This window comes from Rhinolophus sinicus, chromosome 1 (genome assembly GCF_057876585.1).
Source record: "Rhinolophus sinicus isolate RSI-liver-muscle chromosome 1, RSI-T2T, whole genome shotgun sequence".
Taxonomy (NCBI): Eukaryota; Metazoa; Chordata; class Mammalia; order Chiroptera; family Rhinolophidae; genus Rhinolophus; species Rhinolophus sinicus.
The window spans coordinates 58,730,770-58,754,119 of record NC_142501.1 but is presented as its reverse complement, the minus strand read 5'-3'; the positions used below and the strand labels follow the sequence as shown (position 1 = coordinate 58,754,119).

Sequence of the window (23,350 nt, the reverse complement as noted above, 5' to 3'; positions counted from 1 at the left end):
CTCGGAGCGGTTTCAAGTCTCCCCTGCCAGCCTGCCCGCCCGCCACCCCACCCCCCTCGGGGATTCGCTTTTTCCGTAACAAAATAGCAAAGCTCGGGATCTTCCGAAGCCCCAGCCGCTCGCTGGTGGACAGTCCCGTGGCGTAGGACAGTGTTCCGCAACGGGAGACTCCGGCGGGCGGTGGAGAGGCCGGGTCCGGAGCCGAGAGGCGCGCGGGGGTGGGCGCTGCAGCCGCGGGTTGTTTATCTGGAGTACGGAGGGGAGGGGGGAGCCTGGAAACCGCCCCGTGTCCCATTTCCTCCTCTTGTTTTCGCTCCGGATTCTCCATGTTGGACCCAAACTGAGGAGCCCGGAGCTGCCGCCGGGGGATCGGGGCCGGGGGCACCCGGGGAAGCTACTGCCCCGGCCGCCCGCTCTCGGTATAGGCTGCCTCCCTTCCCAGCCCAGGGAGGAAACGAGAGCAGGGATGTGAACAGCTGTGGGAGTCCGAGTCTCTGGAGCCGGAGCCGGAGCGGGCCCCCGCCCAGGCCCCCCAGCCCAGCCCAGCCTGCGCGCCTGCCCGTCCTCCCGCCCAGCCAGCCCGGGCCCGCGGGATTGTTAGATGGAACACGGCTCCATCATCACCCAGGCGCGGAGGGAAGACGCCCTGGTGCTCACCAAGCAAGGTAAAGGCTGCAACTTCCCAAAACTTTGCGTCGCCCCCAGGCGGGGAGGGGGCTAACACAGCCCCGAACCCGACTCTGGGCCCCTGATCTCCCGGGGCTCCAGAGTTGGCGATTCCGATCGTACCCCCTAGTCCATCAGCCCTCGCGTCCGGGTCTGCACACAGACCCGCGTGGGGGCTGCGCGGGGCCCAGGCTCTAGGCACCGGAGGGGGAGGGGCATCATTCGCGCAGCTGTCACCCCGTCCTGCACCCCCCCCCCCGGCCAGAGAGACTAAGGGGTAGTGCTGGAAGCACGAGTCCACCGGCGTCTGTCTCCTCCAGAGTTGGGGGGGTGGGGTCATCACTTTACCGCACCACAGCTCGCGGCTGCCCCAGGACCGTGGGTTGAGGGTTGGGGAGAGGGACGGAGGGGTCCCGAGCTGGAATGGAGCCGGGACTGGAGTCCGGCACTTCCTGCCCCCCTCCCCCCAAGCCCGAGGTCCTCCTGGCAGCGGGCGGTGACGGCGTCCGGCGGGACTTGGGACCAAGTTCACAGCCCGGAGGCGGGGGCGGCCGCGGTGGGGGAGGGGCCGAGCCCTGGCCGACCCGACCTAGCCCGCCCGCCGCCCGGCGCTCGGCCTGGGACCTCGGCGGCGCGGGGCTCTTTTGCTGAGCAAACCCATCTGACCCGAGGCCGGGCCCGAGCCCCTCCCTGTCCCGGTGTGCTTCCCCGGGGCCGCGGCTGCACACAGAGTCGCGTTTGTTTAGCCCGGGAGCGGTGTCCCTGATTACATAATTCGCGGGATGGCATCAGACCCGGCGTGTTTCTGAATCGCGCAGCGAAAAAGTGCGAGTTCCCCGTGGGCAGCGGCTCGCGGCCCCCGCCTTCCTGAGGGTCAGGTGGAGACGCGCGGAGGGTGGCGGGCCCTCTCTGGGGTGGGCTTGGGGACCGGAGCGGGATAAGGCTGAGGCCTTTCCTGGGGCGGGGAAAAGGTTGGGGCCGGAGGGTGGGATCTCTCTTGAGTTTGGTCACTGTGGAGGCCACGAAACTCCTCCTCCCCCACGTTCCTCTTAGGGCCTTGAGGAATGTGTCTAAAATAGCGGACAGAATTTACGCGGGGAGTATGGACTAGCGTCGGTTTTTTTTCTGGAGAACTTCCCGGACTGGGGCCACCTGGCCCTGAGGCTGGGGAGACCAAATTCAGAGCGTCCGTGCACTTCCCTGGACCCCTCAGAACTGGGCGAAAAGGGCTAGTGTTGCAGTTAAACAGTTTGAGGCCTAGAGCCTGGTGGGCGGCAACTGCAGGCCCTGGTGTTGCCCCACATCCTATTTGGCAACATTCGTCATCAGATCACTTATTCCTGGCGTTCCCGGTCCCAAGGAGCTCCTCAACTTGCCTAGGGGTGAAGAAGCTGGGCTGGTGGTGTCAGTCTTTCCTCAATTCCTGGGGTGGGGGGCAGTGTATGCCTCCTGCATCACTGGCCCTTCTTTAAATAAGTCTGTCTTGAGGAGCGGGGGAAGAGCCTTGCCTACTCAGATTCCCCTCTTCTCCCTCCCGCCAAAGTCCCTGGCTGCATTAGTAAGCATGCTGTGTGACCCAGGCTGCAACTTCACCACTCCTCTGCTGGCTGCCTAGTTGTGCTGAGGGCCGAAGAAGGGAGGCTTTAGGTATTGTTAATTTCACTTCTGACTTGCACTCTCTTCCGAACCTCACCCCAGGACAGGATTCAAAGAGCTAGCCAGAGCTGAAGAAATTTGGGTGTCGAAGGATTCCAGAGGGGGCAGTGTTGATGAGAAGGAAAAAGAAGAACCCTGTGTTTCCCCTGTCAGGTCCTCCCTCCCCTCACATAGGGGCTCTGGAGGGTGCCTCCTGGGTGATGGCACCACACCTGGAATGAGGGAAAAGAAAGTTGGATGGCTGAAGGGGCCTCTTAACAAATAAGAGCTGTATGTTTCATCCATCAGGGCAAATGGCAGGGAAAAGAATAGATGATAGCAGAAAGCAAAGCATCTGGCTTCTTGACAGTGTTCAGTTGTTGATGCTGGTTGGGTTTTCTTGGAGTTAACGTTTTTCATTTCCTTTTTTAAGAATCTGAATTCTTAAGCCGGCAGTCATGGGTCTCTCTCTCTCTCCCCATGTAATTTGATTGCATTCCAGAAAAGGCATACTTTCTTCCAAGGCTGCTTGGGCACCCAGCAACCAGTAGGCCAACTCTCTGAGCCCCTTATCATTGACAAACAAATCCTGCATCCTTAAGAAAGAAAGAAAAAAAGTTGGAGTGGGGAGCAAATGTTTTAATTAGCTCCTTTAGGAGTTCTTTGCCCTCCCCCCTGTCCACAGCCCCCCATCTCTAGGCCTTCCTCCCTTTGGAAAATAAGGAAGGAGTGTGAGGCAGTTTATAAATAAGTAAATTTCTACAAAAAAATCAAATTGTTCCTAACGTGAGTGTTTTTTAGTCAAGTTGTTGCCATTGAAGGGTTTTTTTGGTTTGTTTCTGTGTTGTTTTTTTCCGTGTTTTTTTTTTTTTTTTTTTTTTCTGTTTTAGCATTCTGTTCTCGGAGCTTTAAGGCTGACTGGGTGTGTTGATGATTCAAAAGTAATTACAGTAGGGGAAGTAGAAGAAAGTTGCTGAAAGCATTGATGATAAAAGGACCAAAATTGGATCATCTTCCCAGACAGATGGGTGAAATGGCTTCCTGGTGCAGCAAGTACAGGGCTGTGTGTAATATCAAAAGTAAAAAAGAAAAGTTAATATCACTTTGGTCAGAGAATAGCCATTTATTGCAGCCCCATATAAAGGTGTCACCCCACTGCTGGGAGGTTAGGTAGCGAAAGCCAAGGAAACAGGCCCCCTTCCAACCCCAACCTCCCAGTGTGAAATGAGGGTGTAGGCTACCTCTTCCAGAACTCACAGTGATCCACAGGCCCTTTGGGGGGGCATCTGGACTGGTTTTGTTTTCCATGAGTCCCAGTGCCCCTTCCTTTCAGGGAGAGGGTGATGACGCCTGGGGTTGTCGCCTCACTTGAGCTAGATAGGTTCTCTTAACTGACCATCCCTCAGAATTAGGATGGTGGCAAGTTTTCTCTAGCTCTTGCCTTCTCCCCAGAGGGAGAAATTCTGCCTTATTCTCTCATGAAAAAGATCAAACACCTTTCACTGTAGTTGTAGCTCGGCCCTTAACTTGAAAAGCTTAGGCTGAATCTTGCTGGGGCTTTCTTCCCGAGCTTGCTCTGTGTGGGTCCAGGATGCCTGTTTGTAGCTGGCTCCTCCTGTCCCACTGGTTCCTCTCCCTCCTTCTCCAGTGCCCGACTTGGCCTCTTTGTGGCTGGCTGAGGCTCCCTCCTCTGTCTCCTTTGGAGCCCCCCTCCCCCCATCTTGGAGTGGGGTAGGGGCTGTGTGGTGACTTGAGCTTGTGTTTGCTCAAGGGAGTGCTGCTAACTCAGCAACAGTTTGAAATGCCTAACATCCTGTGGCGGGGAGTTTGCAGTTCTGCTGCTCAGTTTGACTTACAGAACTTTCAACCGAGCAGGACTTAGGAACTGCTGTGAAAAACCCCTCCTTAGATGGCAGAGGGGGTGGTCCTGTCTCCTCCCTCCTCGACTTGAGGGATCTTAAAGAAACTGGATGACAGAGAGGTCCCCTTTCATTGTCTCTGTGGGACCTTCCAAATCCGTTATGATCACAGACTTGGTAAAAATGGTAAATACTACTACAGAAGTCACATTTCTAGCCAAGGTGAATTGACGCTCCCAGCATTTCTGTGGAGAATTCATTAATAGAAGTGTATAGAGATGTTCGTAACTAAGCGTGGGAAAGAAAGACTGTGTAATTATGTACAGATTTTATACAAATATATGTCCCTTTTTCTCCCTCAGCTTTCTCCCTGCTAGCTTTTGGGTAATTTGGAGTATTGTCTTTATTCCCATCTTGGGATGGGGGAGGCAGGGGCAGCGATTATAGTTTTCATTGTTACTTCAAAGAATTCTTCCAGGACCAAAATTGGTTTGCTTCAGGCCTGGGTGCAAATCCTTGCCTTCCCTAGTCACAATGAGACTTGACAGATCACTTTAGTACCCTGAGTGACTTGTCTGTAAATAGGAATATTGATATCTACACTTCTATAATGCCTGGTATTTAGTAGGTGATTCATAATGTTAATATCCCTTCTTTTTTACACAACTAAACCACTACTTCTTGGTGCCTCTTCCATTCCCCAGGACACAGTGCAAATAACACACAGTTGTGAGGGTTTTATTGTTAAAGACAGGTGGCCAGGGGTCAGAGGGGACGCTGATGTGGGGGCTTGCGCCTTCTGGAAGGATCAGCCTCGAGGCTTGCAGACAGCAAGCTGTACAGACCCCGTCTTTGTGCCAGTGTGACTTGGGGTAGGATTTTTATCTGCACTAATGCGAGTAGCATGTGCCTTGGGGCTTTTGCAATTCTGCCTGGCGCCTAGGCATCTGGGGGAGGTGGGCTGAGGCCAGGGAGCCATCCACCTCCAATGAAGAGTCTCTGAAGTCTAAATCTAAGCATTTGCTTGCCCTCGCAGAAATGAATCTAATGAAAACTTGACACAACTGTGTGCTGCCTTTTTCTTACCGTCTGCATTTGCTTTGAGAGTTAATGAACCCAGTGAGGTTCATATTTCTTTTAAGGAATTCTAGTATCAAGGAGAGGAAAAGAAACGGGGGTTTTGAAGAGACATAGATGTTCTTAAAGCTATGCCTTTGCTGCTGTGGTTTTGGGGTACAACATTGAGAAAGCACAAAAGCAGCATTAAGCTGCTTTTCATCCTGTCTCAGGCCAGCCAGCTCCCGAAGCACAGAATTAACTCAGTTGTCTTGAGGACATGGGATTGGGTGTGGCCCTGACATGATTCCCTCCCTCTTCTGAAATGGAAGAATAGTTCCCAACTGGGATGCAGATGAGCTCATTAACATGCAAATCTTATGAAGGAACTAGTGGAAATTCAAGTGGTGAAGTTGACTTAGAACTGGAATCCTCTCTGGACCAGAGGCCAACTAGCACAGAGTTTCTTTGTCCAGCATAACGCCTGGCCCTTCAGTTCTGCCCCAGGTCTGTGCCTACAATATGGGAACTCCAGCGAGCACACAGCCTCCCTCTGGGCAGGAGGTACGAATGTCCTGTTTTATTCATCAGCCTTGAACCTGATCCCTGAGTGGACCTCCTGACATTTCTTTTCCCTTCCCAGGTGCTCCTAGTTCCCCCGCTCCCAATCAGACTTTTTAATCTCTTGACATATGAGTAGCTTTTGCATCCTGTAGAATTTGCCCTTTCCCACCTGCACTGTTCTCAGGGAACAAATGTGGCCCCAACCCCAGTGAGAGCCAAACAGATTCATGGGAAAGTTCAAATTGCATAACACAGGAAGCGGATCATAGATCCCAGCTCTTCCGTTTCCATAGCAGAATGGAGCTAGGGCCCCTCCTTCACTGGAACAGGGGCCTGCTGGAAGCAACAGCAGACTTGGGTCTTAACTAGATGATGGAATAGAGCAAGTGCCCCCTCGAAAGGAAAACCAGGTCCTGGGGCACAAAACCTCCTAGATCTGCAGAGATAACTGAACCAGTGAGATACGGTAGCGGAAGGCGGCCGAGGCGGCTGGCTGAAGCCCCTCCAGTCAGGGACCACTGGCGACCTTTAGACACTAGCTCTCAGCCAAGGACACAACATCAAAATCTCCTGTGACACTAAAAATACGGACCCCACCTGGGTCCTAGTGAATCAGCATGAGCAGGTGGGCTGAACGTGCTCGTGTTCCAAGTGCTCCCTGTGATTCTGACAGGTGTCCCTGGAGATGAGCCAGCTAATCACAGCAGTGGCCCCAACTGCCTGTTTAGCCCTGAGCAGGAAGAGTCCCCTGGAGGGATCCAGTTTTGCTGTTTGTTAAAGATCCTGTGGCTCCTAGAGGGGAGTCCTAAAATGTTCTGGGTATGAATGGACAGAGTATTGATCCTCGCTTACCCAGTAATGATCACTGACAGTATTGAATACTTACCCGTCCTATGGGCCAGGCACTGTTCCTCGCATTTTATATCTACTATCTCACTTTATGCTCACAATGCCCTTGTGAGATAGGAATTATCCCCACTGGACAGATAAGAAAAACCCCCGCTGAGAGAGCTGAATCACCTTGTCCAGTGAACGCGGCTGGTTAGTGCAGCTACGACCCGGGCTCTGGAATCAAGCCTTGGCTATGACCCACACTGCCTCTCACCGGCATTGTGCATTCCACTTAGAGTGAGTGCCTTTGAGTTCAAGCTTTAGCTGAACTCAAGGCTGAAGCCACCTTGTAAGGGTGTAAACCTTTCCCAGTTGACCTCTGAACGTCAGAGAAGTTGTGCCTTAGGCAGGACCATGAAGCTGTTGGAGACTGAAGTGGGGCGAGAGTCAGCTGTCCTGACTTCCAGCTCAGCGCTCCAGGTGGATACATCTCTGCCGCTTGGCTGGTCCCAGGTGAAGCTTGGGGTGTGGGAGGAGCAGCTAAGTGTCCCTGTGGGGCAGACTCCCTCCCAGCAGTCCTTCCTTGACTGACCCCCTCCAGTCCTGCTGAGGAAGGAAGGAAGGAAGAAACTGGTTGGCCAATCTCAGTGAATTTGTGTGTGTGTATGTGTGTGAGAGAGAGCGAGACTGTGATTGGTTTTTGTGGGGTCCCTGAAAGGCCATTTCCTGGGGTTGGCCCTGCCACTGTCTCTGTGTGACCTCTGGAATGAAAACAAATCTCTATGGTCTCTTTCTATGTGCACATTTTGAGATTGAGACTGAGATAAGGGTATGAAAGTGCTTTGTACTTACTGACTAACAGCTGACACAGAGCATTTACTAGGGCCAGGACACACCTTAAGTTCCTTGTAATTTTCATAGCTCTGTGAAATAGGTAATGTTAGTCTTCCCATTTTAAAGATAAAGAAACTGAGGCCCAAGGCCACACACGTTATACGTGACAGAGGCAGGATTTAAAGCCAAGTCTGGGGTAACTTGTGTAAATCGCTGTATTGTCCACTGGTCAGAGGAGAGATGGTTTAGGGTCCCTTGCTTTGTCCTGCGCCTTTGCTCTTCTTTCTCCATCTCACTCTCATGCATGTACCACCCAAAGCAGGCTTCCACAGCTGGAGGGAAAACAGAGGCACTGGATTTTTTAGTCTTCCACCAATCCAAGCTTTCCAGAAATCAGGGGCAGAGCGCCCAGGCAGGGCCTGAAACAGCCACCAAGAGGGTGTTTGTGTCCTGCTTGGCAGGTTTCTCTTAGGTTCCCGGCTTCCCACAGGAGCCTGCTCAGTACCTCCTTAAGGGGAGAGGGAGGCTCAAGGTGGGCAGCTGTGGCTTCCAGACCCCCATGATGACATCAGTGCCCTGGCTGGTGCTGGGGTGGGGGCAGGATCCAGCCCTTCGGGTGTTCCTGGATGGGCTCTCAGGTCTGTCCCTGCTGGCGCTGTGGGCCATCAGATCACTTCCTGACACCTTCCAAGAGCCGTCTGGCATGGGGCTGGGGGCTGAGCCTGCTGTTGACAGTTGTGAGGAAATGGCTGTGAGGAAATGGCTCCTCCGTCTGCGGTCCAGGACCTGTTGCTTCTGCTGGGAACCTCACCTCCACTTCAGCATATTTTTAAAGTATGCTAGAGCTGTCCAGGAGTGTGTTTTGGCAATAACTCTTTTAAAGGCTGATTCTGAAATTGATAGAGTATGTTGATCATGTTTTATAAGTTCTCAGGAATCTCCTGCTCCCAAAACAGTCCTTCTTGTGGGAAGTTCCCTAAAGTTGAAGCCCTATGTTGACGTTAGTGATTGGATTGCTAACGTGGTCAGGGAAAGGGCAGGAGGCAAGGCAGCCAGTGACTCCTGTGACCTCCCCCCACAGGTGGCATCAGGGACCCAGGACTGAAAGTTCTCCTTTCTTAGAACGGAGAGAGATGCAGGCAGCTCTCCTGCCCAGGGAAGGGGAACTGATGGAGACTTACGTGCAGACAGGGAGACTTCTCTGTAGGCAGGGTGGCCCAGGTGCTGGCCGCAGGGAAGGCACCGATGTAGAACATGCTAGTGTGAGCCAAACGGCATGGTTAGAACTTTTTAAAAGTCCTTGCCGTTCTTCTTGCTCTCTTTGTGCACGTGGCTCACCATGGCTGCATGTAACGGAATGCAACCCTTTTTCCCAAATAAATCCTTTTTGGTGGAAAAAAAAGGTCCATGCGTCAGATTCACAGCTGCTCTTTGGAACTTTGGGAACTGGTTGGTGCTGAGCTGGGTGAGGCCCTCTCTGCCTTGTTAGCTGAAAAGAACAGTGTCAGCATTTGGGCCTTGTGGAAACTAGTGCACCCTCCCCATTATTTCCAGGCTTTTCTGTGTGGGGGATGTCTAGGCATCTCTCACCCTCTTGTTTCCCTGCCGACTCACCTGCTGGTCCAAGAGCCCTTCCGTCCACCTGGCACGTTAGGGCCTGTCCTTAGCCAAGGCACAGATGCCCCTTGCTGAGGACCTGGGAGGACTCCTCTCCATGGGGAGCCCCAATCAGATGTGTCTTGGCTGCAAGGCCCAGGCAGCTGGCCAAGAAGGGCCGGAAATTCTCCAAATACTCTCCTTTCTCCAATAGCTAAGGGGAGGGAGGCCCCCTCAGAGAGGCCATTTTATAGTGATAGCCAAGACTGAAATCCTGTACTGTGAGGGGATGGGAGATGGTGGAGAGAAAAGTGCTTCTGAGGGTGAACCAAGAAGGCATCCTTCTACGTGAATGGGCTTGTTAAAATCCAGCAGCCTGAGAGCTTGCGTTCTGCTGAATCCCAGGCGGATGTGTGAGGAGTTCCTTTGCTGGGACACGAAGCTGTGTTGTTGGCAACATTGATATCTGAACCTGACCTTCAGAAGAAGGTTAAAAATAGTGTCCTGGCAAAGCCAGTTTTCATCTGTGCGTGTGTGTGTGTGTGTGTGTGTGTGTGTGTGTACGTACATGCACGCACATGCACAAGCTTCTTAAGAGACAGAGGTAAATAATGTCCCCACCTGGTGCTTCTTGGAAAACAACTTCTGTAGCGGGTTTGGGAGAAGGTATGGGGCTTGTTTTGACTTTTTGAAACCTGCTCATGGTCAGAGTTCCTCTGGCACCTTCCATCTTTTTTGAGCTTCAACCACATGCCAGGGGTGGGAGGGCTCCAGCTCTCCTGTTGCTGTCCTCCTGGAATAAGGCCCACAATGTTGCTATGTAGTGGTCATCTCCCCTTAGATAATTAGTGAAAATGAGTAGGACATTTAGCTTTAGTTTGCACAGTACGTTACTGTGTAGACAGAAAGTTTTGTTTATCCTTTCAGTCCGAAGTGAAATCTTGCTGTTACAATTAATGGATGAGGAAACTAAGGCTCAAAGAGGCTGTGTGGCTGAGTCAGTGACTGGTAGAGCCTGGACCCCAGCCCAGGTGGCCCTCAGAGGAGGGGATAGATCTCATGCCCCCTTCTCTTCACAACCTGCCTCAGTAGGAAGCCTTGCAGGAGTCGGCTGGAGGGGTGGCCTGGCTCCCCTGTTCTCAGTCGCCTGTACACTCTCCTCTTACGCCAGAGCTCCCCACCACGAGGTCTGTGCTGGTCCTCTCTGACGTGTAGCCCCAAGGCAGATGTTGGGAGCAGGGAGCGCAGACACCTCAGCAGCCAGGCAGAAGAGGAGGCTGGGTGTCCACAGAGCCCGTAGCAGGAGGATGAAGGAGGGAGAGCTGCTGGTTTGGGGGCTACATGGCACCCACTGAAATCCTGCCCTCCCTTCTTGGGGAAACTGTGTGCAATGAATCCCCCACAGGCCTATAAATCTTCTTGTGCCCGTTGTTCCTTTCCTGGGGGGGAGGGCCAGTACCCCTCCCTGTCACACACGGAGGGGTGAGGGGTGGCCTGCACCTGGCTGTCAGGGACACAATGCTGAGTGCTGGCTGAAAGCAGCCCTTTGAAAGGCTCTTTGACAGAAGTTTCAGATCCCATTCTGGTGTGTTCCCCTCACCCTGAAACCCACTGAACAAAGCGGGTCTTGGACCAAAGTTCCTGGCTCCAGCTCCTCCCCCTCCCCCTTTGTCCTCTTGATCTCCCAGAGGTAACTGCCCGGCAGAGCAGGTGCAGGGTTGGGGTGTGCGTGAGGCGAGCCCTGGAGTGGAATCCCAGAATCTTGTACCATTTTACTCCTCGCACCTTCCATGGCCTGCCCAAGAGGACAGCGAAGAACGGGGGCCGAAGCAGCCCGACCCGGAGAAGAGTAGAGCAGACTTGCTAAGAACCCTTGAGAGCCCCACAGCCCCACAGCCTCCCAGTCGTTGCAGGAGCAAACGCACGGGGTGCCTCTGAGCTGTCAGGGGCCTTACGGGGTGGTGGCTAAGAGCCCTGGCTCTGGGCTCAAGGAGACCTGGGTTCAAATTCTGGCTCTGCTGTCCTCCGACCTGCGTAATTTTGAGCAGGTTACTTAACCTCTAGTTTCCCTCCTGGAAAGTGGGGGATTAGTGCCTACAGATGGGTTTGTAGTGAGGATTAAACGAGGTTGCGTCAGGTGCTCAGCTCCGTCAGACCCCCCCCCCCCCCCCCCAATCCCTTTTCTGCACGGACTCGTCTGGGCTGCTGCAAACCACTGAAAGCTTCCCCAGGCCCTGGCTCTGTGGAAGCGAAAGACCCTAGGGGCCCCTGCAGTCTTACTCAGCCAGTCAGTTACTGAGCACCTACTACACAGAGAGCCAGAGACCGCTGAATGTACTGGCTGAGGCCCTTGCAGGCCGATGCTGGGGGGAGGCTGAAGAGGCCCCGACAAATTCTCAGTGGCAGGTTTGTAAACGTAAGGAGGACAGACAGCCTGGAGACGGACTGAAGAAAGTGAGGCCCCAATAGGGGAAGGGGTAATGAGGGACACCTGGGGTATTGACCTTGCTGTTAGGGTACCCTCCCCAAGAGCCGCAGCTCTGTGCTCTACTCTGAGCGCCTGCCCCCAGGGTCAAGGCATTTGTGGGCTCTGAGGCCTGGGAGCTGCCTAGTCACATTGTTTTTGAGAAGACCCACATCCCCTGCAGAGTCCAAACCAAGCCGAGGAGCCCCCAGCCCCACCCCACCACGTTCCCTGTCTAAGGCTGAAGCGCTTCTGCCTGTTGGGCCTCCCGCAGTGGGCACCAGCGAGGCTTCTCTGGCCCCAGCCAGCTGCCCCTTTCAACCTCCCTGCCTCTCAGATTACTCAGCCTTCACAGCATCTGTCACTAAGATGCTGAGTGCATTCATGACTGCCTCTCTTCAGGAAAGGCTTGGGCTGTGTAGCCTTTTAAGAAAGGCTCAGTGCCCGGGTTAAGCCTCTGATTGTGGTTCTGCGTGAAGAAACCATAAACCAAAGGAAAAGCAATGGTTCAGCTTTGGTCTTGGAGCTTTGTGTTCAGCGTCTGCTTGAGTTCCTGGGCTTGGAATTGAACGTGGGCCATACAAGCAGGTGGAGGAGCTGTCCTTTCCCTCTGGTTTCTGCATAGATTATTAAGAGTAGGAAAAATCCAAGGAACCTCTCATTCTGCTGTCTTTAAGCGCTGGGCTCTGCTCTAAAGTCTGTCTCCTTGATACATGGGCCTTGGGGGGAGGTCCCTAACGCACATTCTTCCTTCATGACAAAATCGCCAGTCCCTGGAAATCTCAATTCTCTACTGGGGCCAAGAGTGATATCCAGCTTGTTAGCTGGCTAATTGCTGAAGAGGCCTGATCATTTTCTAAAAGGTTTCTAATGGTCATACCAGTTTTGAGGGACTCGGCCTAAACCAGGGAGTGGAGGAGGAGAGCGCTCTGGACCGACCGGCAAGCCCGGCCTGCACCTTCAGGAAATGCCCCGTCTTTGTGTGGAGTCAGAGCTGAGTCAGACAGAGGTCCTGGTGGCTGACGGCCACTTGACTGACCGCTCATCATTGGCCATTTCCTCACCCTTGGTCCTGGGGGATAGAGTTTGGTTTTCCCTCTCTCCATGGGCATAGGCAAGCCCAGTAACTGGGTGTTAAATGACTCTTCCATAGCCATTTTTGCAGGGGCCACCTCAGTGGTGCAATGCGTGCTCTGAGGACGGGGGGTGGGGGAAGCTGGGTGCCCCACCACGTTGCCTCCCCCTTCCCGTCTCACAGGGAAGGTTGTCCTTAGTGCCACCTTCTCTTTGCAGGTTGGGGTTTTTTTTCTCCACTAAGACAGGCATTTCCAGTGTTTATTTTTCCTTCACAGTAGTTTACCCTGTGCTTTAAAGTGGAATGGGTTAGGTTTAATCCTTAGGCCCATCCCCTGCCCAGCCCTGGGGAGATGAGACCTGTGGCTAAGGACCATTCTGGCAGTGGTTGTGTGGTGCCACCTCCTGGCCGCAGTACCCATCGTGTCTTCCTACTCGTGCTCAACAATTGCCAACAGTGCATCTAAAAAGCGAAAGGAACTTGGAAAAAGATACTGTATTCTGAAGTCCATTTCTGGTTGGTCCTGTAATGCCCATAGCTTTTTGTATTAGCTTGGCCTTTCTGGGGCTGCCTTTGCCAAGCCTCCCATTTAAAATGACTTTGTATTTCCAAAGCCCGATTGTCAGTCAAGGCAGGACCAAGCAGCTATAGTCCGGAAGCAAAGACATCAGCCTACAACCTGATGTTGGATGTGCGTGTCCCGAGGGGTTCATCTGCCTGTGGTTTAAGAATAGGGGAGGGAATATTAAGGGAAGTCGCTGGAATGTGGGAAGTGTGTGAACAGTCTAGCTGTAGGTCTTGTTCTCTAATCTGCTGTATCGAGTCTGGGCTCAATTCTGCTGCCACTGACCCAGCAACTAGGGAAGGTGACCCTGAACAGCACTGCAGCTCCACGGACTTGAAGGGAAGGGATCTAGGTTACTCCCTTGTTTAGAGTGGGTAGTCTTCTGAGAATGGGTGTTAGGGAGGATTTGTGTCTTTGAATTAACTTTGAGGGTACCCTCAGTGCTGCTACCAGAGCAGGACGACACCTGGGTTCTATACCTGGCCCCATCTTTGAGTGCCCACACCATAAAATGAAGAGCAAATTCCCTGCAGCTCATTTCCCGAACCAAAGAGCAGTGATTCCTGCTGTTTCTGCTCTGGAGAGAAGATGTTGTAATGAACATGTACATTTCTCTGTTGGCTGTATCTGGTCGTTCGCCAAGCACATGCTACATATCCGGATGGATCTTACAGACTAGAGGGGATGTGGCACCAGGATTGGGGGGTCAGCACCTGTGGACAGAGATGCCCTGTTAATGCCTCATCATTCCTTCTGCTCTAGGCCTGGTCTCCAAGTCCTCTCCTAAGAAGCCTCGTGGACGTAACATCTTCAAGGCCCTTTTCTGCTGTTTTCGCGCCCAGCATGTTGGCCAGTCAAGCTCCTCTACTGAGCTCTCCGCATACAAGGAGGAAGCCAACACCATTGCTAAGGTAGCTGGATCGGGGTGGTGTGATGCCATCAGGGAGGGGCCTGTTAGTGGGGTCCCTACACCCATGGCAAGTGGGCAAGCAGCCTTGCCTGGGGTCACGAAGCTCTCGCTCAAAGGAAGCCCTTCCTCTGATGGACCCATAGTTGGTTCATCTTCATTCTATTGCTTCCCATTTGTGGTGGGGGTCATCCGGGTGCCCCTGTGGTTTCTGAAGGCCCCTGCAGTCCAGAACCTTCCAGGTTCCAGAAACTGTGCAAGATGCTTTACACGTATTGTATCATGTGATCCATGTAGCAGCCCTTCAAAGAGAGTTACAGGATTCCCACTTACATATGTGAAAACTGAGGCCAGAGGCTTTGTGTAGCCCCTAAAGAGTTAATGGTTAATAAATGGTAGCGTCAGAGGTCCACCTCAGATCATTCTGGCTGTAAATCCTGTTTGTTTTATACTATGCAAAGCTATCTTCCAAGTTACTTGATTTTCAGGCAACCAAGGAATCGAAATTCTTCCACACTCTTGATAACCCCTTCCAACCCTGTCACCGGTACCTATGAGAGACACTGGGGCTGTGTGAGTGTCTTTGATCCTCACAGAGACCAAGTAGATGTGTCTGGCATTTCAGGGTCGGGACAGCGCTGACCAAAAATCCTTCTACTCCCAGTGTCATTGGTACTTCTTTCCAAAACACCGAGGTCTAGCTGTCCTTTCCCTCTCCCCAAACCAGGCTAACTACATCAGTGAAAAAAATCACTTCATTATCCAACAGGGGGAAATGGTTAAATAAAGTACAAAGTGACGGTATTAGTAAGCAATTGATTTTTACCAAGAGCTCACTATAAAATGAAAAAAGTATTGAGTTGTAACATGAAGTTCAAAAGCAGAATGCAAAATTATATATTACAGAGGGGGAAAAAAGACTGCTAAAACAAACTTGAAGGAAATACACTAAAATGCCAAAAAATTTTTCCAAGTGCTAGGATTTTAATTTTTCTTCAGGGTTTCCATTAAGCTCACTGACTACTTTGTATACCATAACAACATTTTTATTATTAGCAAATGGCAGGGAAGCCATTCTGAGCTCTCTGCACTCCACCTCCCCACCCATTTCAGGACCCATAGTGTGGGTTCACGTTGGCTTACTTCTGTTTTGTAGGGGCTCAGGGTCCCCCATCCATCCATGATCCCCCCCCCAAGGAGGGCACAGAAAATACACGTTTTCAAAGCAAAGTCTTAGTTCCAGGACTTAGTTCCAGCAAGAGGCTAAGTCACCACAATGAGGAGCTCTGATTCTGTCTCTGACTCTGTGTCCCTACGTCACCTGCCTGAGTTCCCTGTTCCTCAGTTTGTTCAACTGAGAGGCAGTGGCAGCCAAGAACAGGGACGCTGTCATCTCCACCCTTCAACGGGCCTAATGTGGAAAGGAAGTTCTGGCCTTCCCTGCCCAGCTCTTAAGAAAAGTCATCTTTGTCATATCAGGACCTTCCAGGGGGCTGGGGTCTTGGGGACAAAGTTACCCTCCAGACCTGAGGCAGACAGTGGGCTCTGGATGGGTCGGGCAAGGCGTTGGTGGGGTGGCACTGACCGCCTCCTTTTCTCCCCCAGTCTGATCTGCTCCAGTGTCTGCAGTACCAGTTTTATCAGGTATGTGAATCTGAACGGCTGCGTGCTCAGGAGCCCAAGCCCCAGTGCTCCCTGCTCACCCGTGGGTGATGCCCTCATTCCTCGGTGCCTAGCTGGCTACCTCCCCGTCCTGAGAAGCCGTTTACCCCAGATAATTTGCTGAGGGCCCACACTGTGCAGGGCATAGATTTGGGGGGACGGCTGGTGTCCATTGCACACTGGCCCTGGCCTCCGTCCCCAGTGTCCAGAGCATTTCACAGTCCCAGTGGGAGGCGGGGCTAAGGAGCCAACTCTGTCTCTTCTTTGTCACCTCTTGGCCTTCAGGTAGTGCCTCTCCTGGGTTGATGTTGGGGGGTATTCTGTCCCCTTGGTGAGCCCAGCTCTTCCCAGAGTTCTGCTGAGGGAACAATCGGGCTTTCTTGGTGGCAGATCTTAGCAGCTTGGCTCTGGTTTTAGATCCCAGGGACTTGCTTGCTCCCAGAGGTGACAGAAGAAGATCAAGGAAGGATCTGCGTGGTCATTGACCTGGATGAAACCCTTGTGCATAGCTCTTTTAAGGTAACTCGACATCTGGAGCACTTCCTACACCCGTCTTGGGCTGTCCTGTGAACCTGGCGAAGGTGGCCTAAAGTTAATGATAGAAGAGTGATCAGAACGAGGCCAGCCGGGCCTCCAGCATTTTGGCCACACTGGTGTCACAGGCATCTTGAGACCACACCGAAGAATGTTGAGTGGGAACCCCTGCTCCCCCGTTACTACCAACAGTCTGCAGCTGCCCCCCCTCCCCCCGTCATATAGCACAGAGAGCCGCCGGGGCTATGTACAGGACAGGTCAAAAGGGGGGTTCAATCAGCCTTGGATCTTGCCCCTTTCCATTTTATCAAGATGTGTGTTAATTCAAGAAGGCCCTGAAACTCTCAGCTCATGTAGAATTTGGAGTGGTGGTAACTAGGGCAAACCGAAGGGGGTACTGCACCCTGTGCTGAGGTAAGAACCACTTAGTGGGCTGCTAGGAGGAACTTTCCAGAGTCTCTAAGATCTGTTCTTCCCACCCCTCCCAGGTGACAGTGCAGTGGCTGTGTCAGGGACTGGGTGTGGCGGTGGCTTCTTGTCCTCTTCCCACCTCTCTGACTTCATTAACTTTTCTTCTTTCCAGCCAATCAACAACGCCGACTTCATAGTGCCTGTAGAGATTGAGGGGACCACTCATCAGGTGAGCTGCCTGCCAGGCCACACCCCGCCGAGGGCTCTGGGTCCTCTGCTCTTCTTAGGGCTTCTGTTCTATCAGTTGATCCCTTTCCTGTACCTTCAGCCTCTCCCTTATTACTGAGACATTTCAGACTCAAGCCTTTCTCATCTTAAAAAAAATTCAGTCCCTCATTCCCCACTGGCTGTCACCTTTTTTCTCTTTGCATCCAGGCTGTTTGAAATTATTATTATTGAATAACAGTAATAGCTATCATTTATTGATCACCACCCCCCTCTCCCAGTGTGACTGGCACTATTAACATAATTTATTACATTTTCTCTAACCCTGACTAGTTGGTTCTCTGCCTGTTCCAGGCAAGGAAGCCAGTGCTAGCTGTTTTCTCTCCTCCCCACGTCTGCCGACTCCCTCTAGTTACGGAATGTCTTCCTCCCCAGCTCAGGCATCTCCTCTGTGGAGCTTAGTCCAACTCTCCTCCCCTTGGGTCCCTACACTGGATTCTGCTCCAGTAAGGTGCTCAGTACATATCTGTCAAAGTAAAGAGCACTTGAATCTAAATAAGATCAGGCCCTGCGTAACCTGCCCAGTCTGGACTTAAGGATCATGTGGTATTAATAGTGGAAAACCATTTACTGAAAACGTTTGCCCAGAAGGCCTGCCGTCAGGCCTGGGAGTCAGGAACCTGATGCCTGCTTGCATGGCCAGGTTAAATAGTAGAGTTGCTTGTAGGAAAATGGGGTTTAAGGCTTCCATGGGTTGTCATCACTGCCCTGCATCCATCAGAGGCTTTTCTTCACCAGCACACACACAACCCACCCCTCAACCTGTGGTGCTCTGCGTGGCCCAGTGCCAGACCTGCTCAGAGCCAGGCTCAGCCATTGGGCTGCCCAGTCTCTGCCCAGCATCCCTGTATAGTCTAGTTGAGGGTGTAGATACGAACAGAATTCACAGGGAAAGACAAAGGCATGTTTTCAAACAGGCAAATATATACGGTGAACTCCTAGTTTAGAAGGCAGGCCATGAATAATGACAAAGGCATGAGATTAAAAAGAGGAGGGCACTGCCTGCAGAAGGCAGGTTTTCAGCAGAGGGCGCTGAGGGGATGCCAAACTTGATGAAGAGCCAGGACGAGGGAGGGCCCCGAAGGTTGAAGAAATGGCAAACGGTAGGGAGCCAAGTTGTAACACCTGGAACAGAGGGTTCCTGCTGCAAAGCTAAGAGGAAGTGGTGGCCAGTTTAGGCCACCTTGAGGAGCGAGAAGCATGGCAGGCACATGCTCTTTGAGCAGGGAGTGACACGGATAAAAGGAGCTTGGAAGGAGTGGTCCCAGTAGACCTGTGTGGCTGGGTGAGCGGGAAAGAGCTGGAGTCAGGGAAGCAATAGAATGCAGACCGATGAGGGACATGTAGCCAATGATCTTTTTAAGCCAAAATGTGCAGGGTCATGAAAGGTGGACATAAGTGTTAGGGGTGTCTGGCAGGATCAACTACAAAATGGGTGGAGGCAGCAGAGTGTCCGGTCTGCGGTCATTGAGGGGAAAAGTCGTTTCTCCTGGTGCATTTCAGAGAAGCTGTGTGAGGACGTGAGGTTTTAGGAAGTATCTGCGACCTTGCCTGATGGTGACCTGGACAGACTTTCCTGCCAGAGCCAAGGACAGGAAGCTCCCACAGAGGCTGTGGCTGGATTCAAGTAATCCAGGATAGGCTGTTTCCATCTGTGAGGCCTATTCTTGATTACTTGTTTCTGGAGGCAGCTGATGGTTCGCCGCCGGAAACAGAGTTGGCTCCCGGGACGTAGGTGTATGTGTTTCTTCCTGAGCTGGGTCAAGATTGGGACCACCGAGCCAGCAGGAGCCTGGTGAGGAGGTGACGCTAGTGTGCTGGTCTCTGGGACAGAAGGCTTGTAGCCAGGCTGTTCTGGAGGCTGAGGTATGGGAATTGGACAGAGTAAGGTCCCAAACTACTTGCTGCTTTTCGTGTAAGAGGTTGCCTCCTCACAGGGATGCCTCATTAAACCGCTCTGCTTTTCCTCAGGTGTATGTGCTCAAGAGGCCTTATGTGGATGAGTTCCTGAGACGGATGGGGGAACTGTTTGAATGTGTTCTCTTCACTGCCAGCCTGGCCAAGGTACCTGGGGGCAGGAGGGGAGAAAAGAACCGAGAGGAGGTGTGGCTGCGACAGGGATGCTCCTTGCTGGTCACCAGGATGTCCCTGGGGAACCAGGATTGCAGCAAACAGAAGCGTCTTCTCTTCTTCCAGTATGCCGACCCTGTAACGGATCTACTGGACAGGTGTGGGGTGTTCCGGGCCCGCCTGTTCCGTGAGTCCTGTGTGTTCCACCAGGGCTGCTATGTCAAGGACCTCAGCCGCCTGGGAAGGGACCTGAGGAAAACCCTCATCCTGGACAACTCGCCTGCTTCTTACATCTTCCATCCAGAGAATGCAGTGAGTGGTCCAGACACGCCCACACTGCACGGATTGGGAGAGTTCCTGCCCCAGTGGGAAAGAGGGTGGGCGGGAGAACTGTGGGCGTTACCAGGGGGGCGCACCACGACCAGTGGACCCCACCAGCCTGCAGGGGCTCTGCAGCCAGGGGAGGAAGAACTGGCAGGAGGTTTATGCTATCTTTCCCCCCCCGCCCCAGGTGCCTGTGCAGTCTTGGTTTGATGACATGGCAGACACCGAGTTGCTGAACCTGATCCCAATCTTTGAGGAGCTGAGCGGAGCAGAGGATGTCTACACCAGCCTTGGGCAGCTGCGGGCCCCTTAGCCTTCCCTGCTTCCAAGCAACGGCCATCCCAGTAGGGGACTTTCCTACACTGTGCCTTTATGATCAGCCTGACAGATGGAGCAGAAGCTGGAGCATCCCACCAAATGGGGCAGTAGAAGTGACGGGGAAGAGCTTTAGGACAGCTTAGATGCTGAGTGGGCGGTTGTCACACCAGTGATACCCCGAGCTGCCTGCTCCCGGAGTTGGGCTCCCGAGATGTGAGAGAGAGAGAGAGTGTGTGTGTGTGTGTGTGTGTGTGTGTGTGAGTGTGTCCCCATCTGTGCCCGTGTCTGTGTGGCCCTGAGCTGTGCCCCAGGACATGAGTGTTTCAGGTTGGGGAAGAAGCTGAAAGGGCAAGACTCGCCCGAAGCTCGTCTCCTCTCCAGTCACCCTGAGAGCTGCTGAGCTCTACAGGGATGAAGACTCTTCACGGCTCTGTTGCCAAATCCATGGCCTTGCCTCAGTGTTGTAAGCCTTGTGCCAAGGAGAAAGGAAGGGTCAGAGGCTGCCTTCGGCTGCCCCAGACACACTCCTTTCTGAAACCTTTCTTCAGCCAGCTGCTGCAGATAAACGACATGTCTGGAAGATGAAATCTTGTTTCCAGAACCAGTAGCCCCAGTGGCCATCAACTCCTACAGCCCAAGGGCTGCACTTGCCTCCAGCCGAGTGCCTGGCATGGGCACCAGGCCTGCCTTCCTCACCACCTAGCCATAGTCTTGAACTCATGGCGAAGGAGGTCTTTTCCGTGCCATGGAAGAAAGCAGATAACTGATTTCCATTCTTTTGACTCTTTTAAAATTCTCTTTCTAAACATGGTGTGTTGGGCCTGTTTTGTTTCTGACAAAGCTGCAGTCCTGGGCTTAAGGTGAACATGGGAGGCGCTGGGGGTACAGGGAAGAGGAAAATCCCAAAAGCCATGAATGTGTGTGTCCCCTTGACTTGTATGTAGATCAGCTGAGCTTGGGACTGTCCATAGTCTGCTCTTCAGGGATTCTCTGTTGGTGCTGGTGCAAGGACTCTTGTTCCAAAGTCCGGGAAGGGCGTACCCTCCCTGCCCCTCCTGTTTCTTGGGCAGGGCTCTTTCCTGTTGTGTCTTCCTCCAGGGCCTGGCCTGTGCCACGCACTCTGCTTCATTCATCTGCATCCTTCTTGGCTGTCGCTTTTTCTTTCCACGGCCTCAGAGGCACTCCCGCTTTTCCTGGTTCAAGGGGGAGTGGGTGTTCGCATCATTACTTTGCCCACCTAACACACATGACTGCTGGCTCTGGTACCAGGTAGGACGAGCCCTTCATACACCTGTGCTTTGTGTGTCTTGCTTTCAGTTTCTTCATAGTGAATGCTTTAAAAACTAGTTACAAAATGAAAGTTTGCCTAGGATAGAAAACAAAAGGGGAAGTGCTGCTGTAATTGGGAGCACAAGGGGGCCCCCCCAAAAGGGGGCCCCACCTCAGCATCACTGCCTTAATCATGGCCTCCCCGGGGCTGGGTGGGGTTCTCTCCTCTTCCCTCCCTCCCTCCCGCTCTCCCTGCCCCCCTCTCCTGGGACCAGAGGGCGTTCCTATATCCATCTCTTTTCCCTGGAGGCAAGTGTCACTTCAGGTGTGAGGACACCTCCCACTCAGGATTCATCTCCATTATCCTTTTCAATTTCTTCACACTAGGCCCAGCCTGAGGAAGGAACTGTTCTTAAGAAAGCCAGGTTGGGGAGCATCTGCCTGGTGTTCTGAGTGGCAGCTGGCTGACTAGCATCTTGCTCTAGCATTGTGGTGCCACCTCCCCACTTTGTCCAAGGTTGTAAGGCCTTGTCTGTCTGGTGTCACAGAAGTGGAGCAGAGTCCCCAAAGCCCACATGACCATTTCCCCCAGCATCATTCCCTGGTGCCCATGGGGTCCTGCTGCAGTTGAGGGAATCGGGCTCTGGTGCTAGCCAGGAATGATGTCTCCTGAAGGAAAAATGGGAGCTTCCCATTCTAAGGCCCTGGCCGAGACCTCCATCTAATATTGTGGATAAGGCCTCTCTCCCAAGGCCCAGCCTAAGGGTTGGCCCTTGGGCCAAATCTGCCATCTGGGCCCAGCCAAGCTTTTCTGACTAAGCAATAGAGGCTCTAAGCTGATCCAGTTCTTGGGACTCTCTGCCCTCATTTGGGTCTCCATGTTCCCCCAGGTAAAGGAAGAGCCTGTGCCAGCCCCTTTCCTATCGGCTGTCTGAAGGCTCCAAATGACTCATGACCAGAGCCCAGGATAGCTTGGTCGGGTATCCCTGCTGCTTCTGCATGAAGACCCTGCTCTACAGGCCTAGCTCCCAGCAGAACCCTGCCTTGCCCACCTGCAGTTCCTCAACAGAAAGGCCCTTCCCACTCCCTAGAGAAACGATGAGGCCAAACCTAAATGGTCCACCCATACAGACCAGAGCCAGCCTCATCTGTCTGGTTTCCAGGTTCCATGCGTTAGGGGCAGGTGATACTGCTCCTGCAAGGAAGCAGGCCAGACTCAGTTTGGGAGCAGTGTAAGACTGGCAGGGAGCCGGTTCCACCCCAGGGGTGTCCTAGGGCTCCCCCCTCCCCCAGCCCTTCCCATTAGAGGCTGGTCTTTGGGAGGCAATAGGCCACTGGGCCTGGTCAGCACCATCTCAAGCCATGCCAGGAATCTGCCCACCTGCCAGGGTCAGTTCTTTAAGGTGCCTCTTCAGGGACACAGTGTGTCTCTCTGATTAGGCTTCTCAATCAAAAGCCTGATGTTCGTGTCCCTCTCATAGGGGGAGCTTTGGACACAGGACCAGTTTGGAAAGGGTCGGGTAAGAGTTTCCACTCTGCACATTGTAGAGGGGACACTCTATAGGCCCACAGGTCCCTTACTATAGAGAGATTGAGTAAATTTGCCTTCAGTTAACCTGGGACCTTCTGTTTCGTTCCTGCCTCCCAAAGATTTTGACCATTTTGTAAGTGTATAAACTCACCTCTGTTAACAGTGGCCCAGAAGCTTCTTTGTGCTGTAAAGCATGGGAAATCTAAAGGCATCCATTCTCTGGGCAATGGATGCCGTTCTGCTCCGCCTCTGCCCTGCTCCTGAGGCCTCATTCAGGAGGGCAGCCCCCTGGCAAGGCCGTTCTGCGGCCCAGTCAGCCAAGCCAAGTGTGAGGAAGGTAAGCCTATCTTCCTCTTTAGGTCTTCAGTTGGTTACTTTACCACTGTTGTCCCTCAGTCACTTTTAGTAAAATGGGGTTTTCGTTTGCTGGGTTTTTTTTGTTTTGTTTTGTTTTGTTTTTGGTTAGTCGTAAAGACTTGCATTCAAGCAGGGGAGGGAAGGCAGAGGTCTGGCTCGCTGCCCCATTCCTTTAATGCTGTCGGGCCTGCCCCTGGAGCAGACCCTCCTCTTGGGGCCCCGTGAGCTTCTTTGCTTGTAGTTATCCCAAGTCTGATGTGTTCCACGTTGTGCCACTTTCCAAGATACCATTTGGAGGGTGAGGGATCTGCTTCCCACTATAACGGCTATGGGGTTCTGACTACCTTGCTTACAGATTCATGGTTTGATAAATTTGTTGTATTCAAAAACTTGAAATGTAGGACGCCATTAAGTGTCTGTTTATATTTTTGGAATATTTGTATTACTTACAATTAATTAATAAAAGCGGGTTTAAAAAACCCATCCAGGAATGGGCGCTGCCTCCTGACCCTGCTGTTCATTTGGGCACTTACTGGG

The 23,350-nt window shown here is 52.8% G+C and overlaps 1 protein-coding gene across 1 annotated transcript; it reads left to right on the top strand.

The window, feature by feature from the left end:
• Positions 1-54: 54 nt before the first annotated feature.
• Positions 55-23,308, top strand: CTDSP2 (CTD small phosphatase 2). The gene is made up of 8 exons (XM_019742379.3): positions 55-665; positions 13,908-14,056; positions 15,658-15,696; positions 16,132-16,233; positions 16,832-16,888; positions 18,916-19,008; positions 19,141-19,326; positions 19,526-23,308. The coding sequence occupies exons 1-8, from the start codon at positions 602-604 to the stop codon at positions 19,649-19,651; spliced, it is 816 nt and encodes a 271-aa protein (XP_019597938.1). The 5' UTR covers positions 55-601; the 3' UTR covers positions 19,652-23,308.
• The last annotated feature ends 42 nt before the right edge of the window (positions 23,309-23,350 follow it).

Bases quoted from the DNA above. Each gene is read 5' to 3' on its own strand.
- CTDSP2 (XM_019742379.3), top strand. From the start codon at position 602: ATGGAACACGGCTCCATCATCACCCAGGCGCGGAGGGAAGACGCCCTG. The intron at 14,057-15,657 runs GTAGCTGGATCG...TTTCTCCCCCAG, and splicing joins AAGCCAACACCATTGCTAAG to TCTGATCTGCTCCAGTGTCT. The intron at 15,697-16,131 runs GTATGTGAATCT...CTCTGGTTTTAG, and splicing joins TGCAGTACCAGTTTTATCAG to ATCCCAGGGACTTGCTTGCT.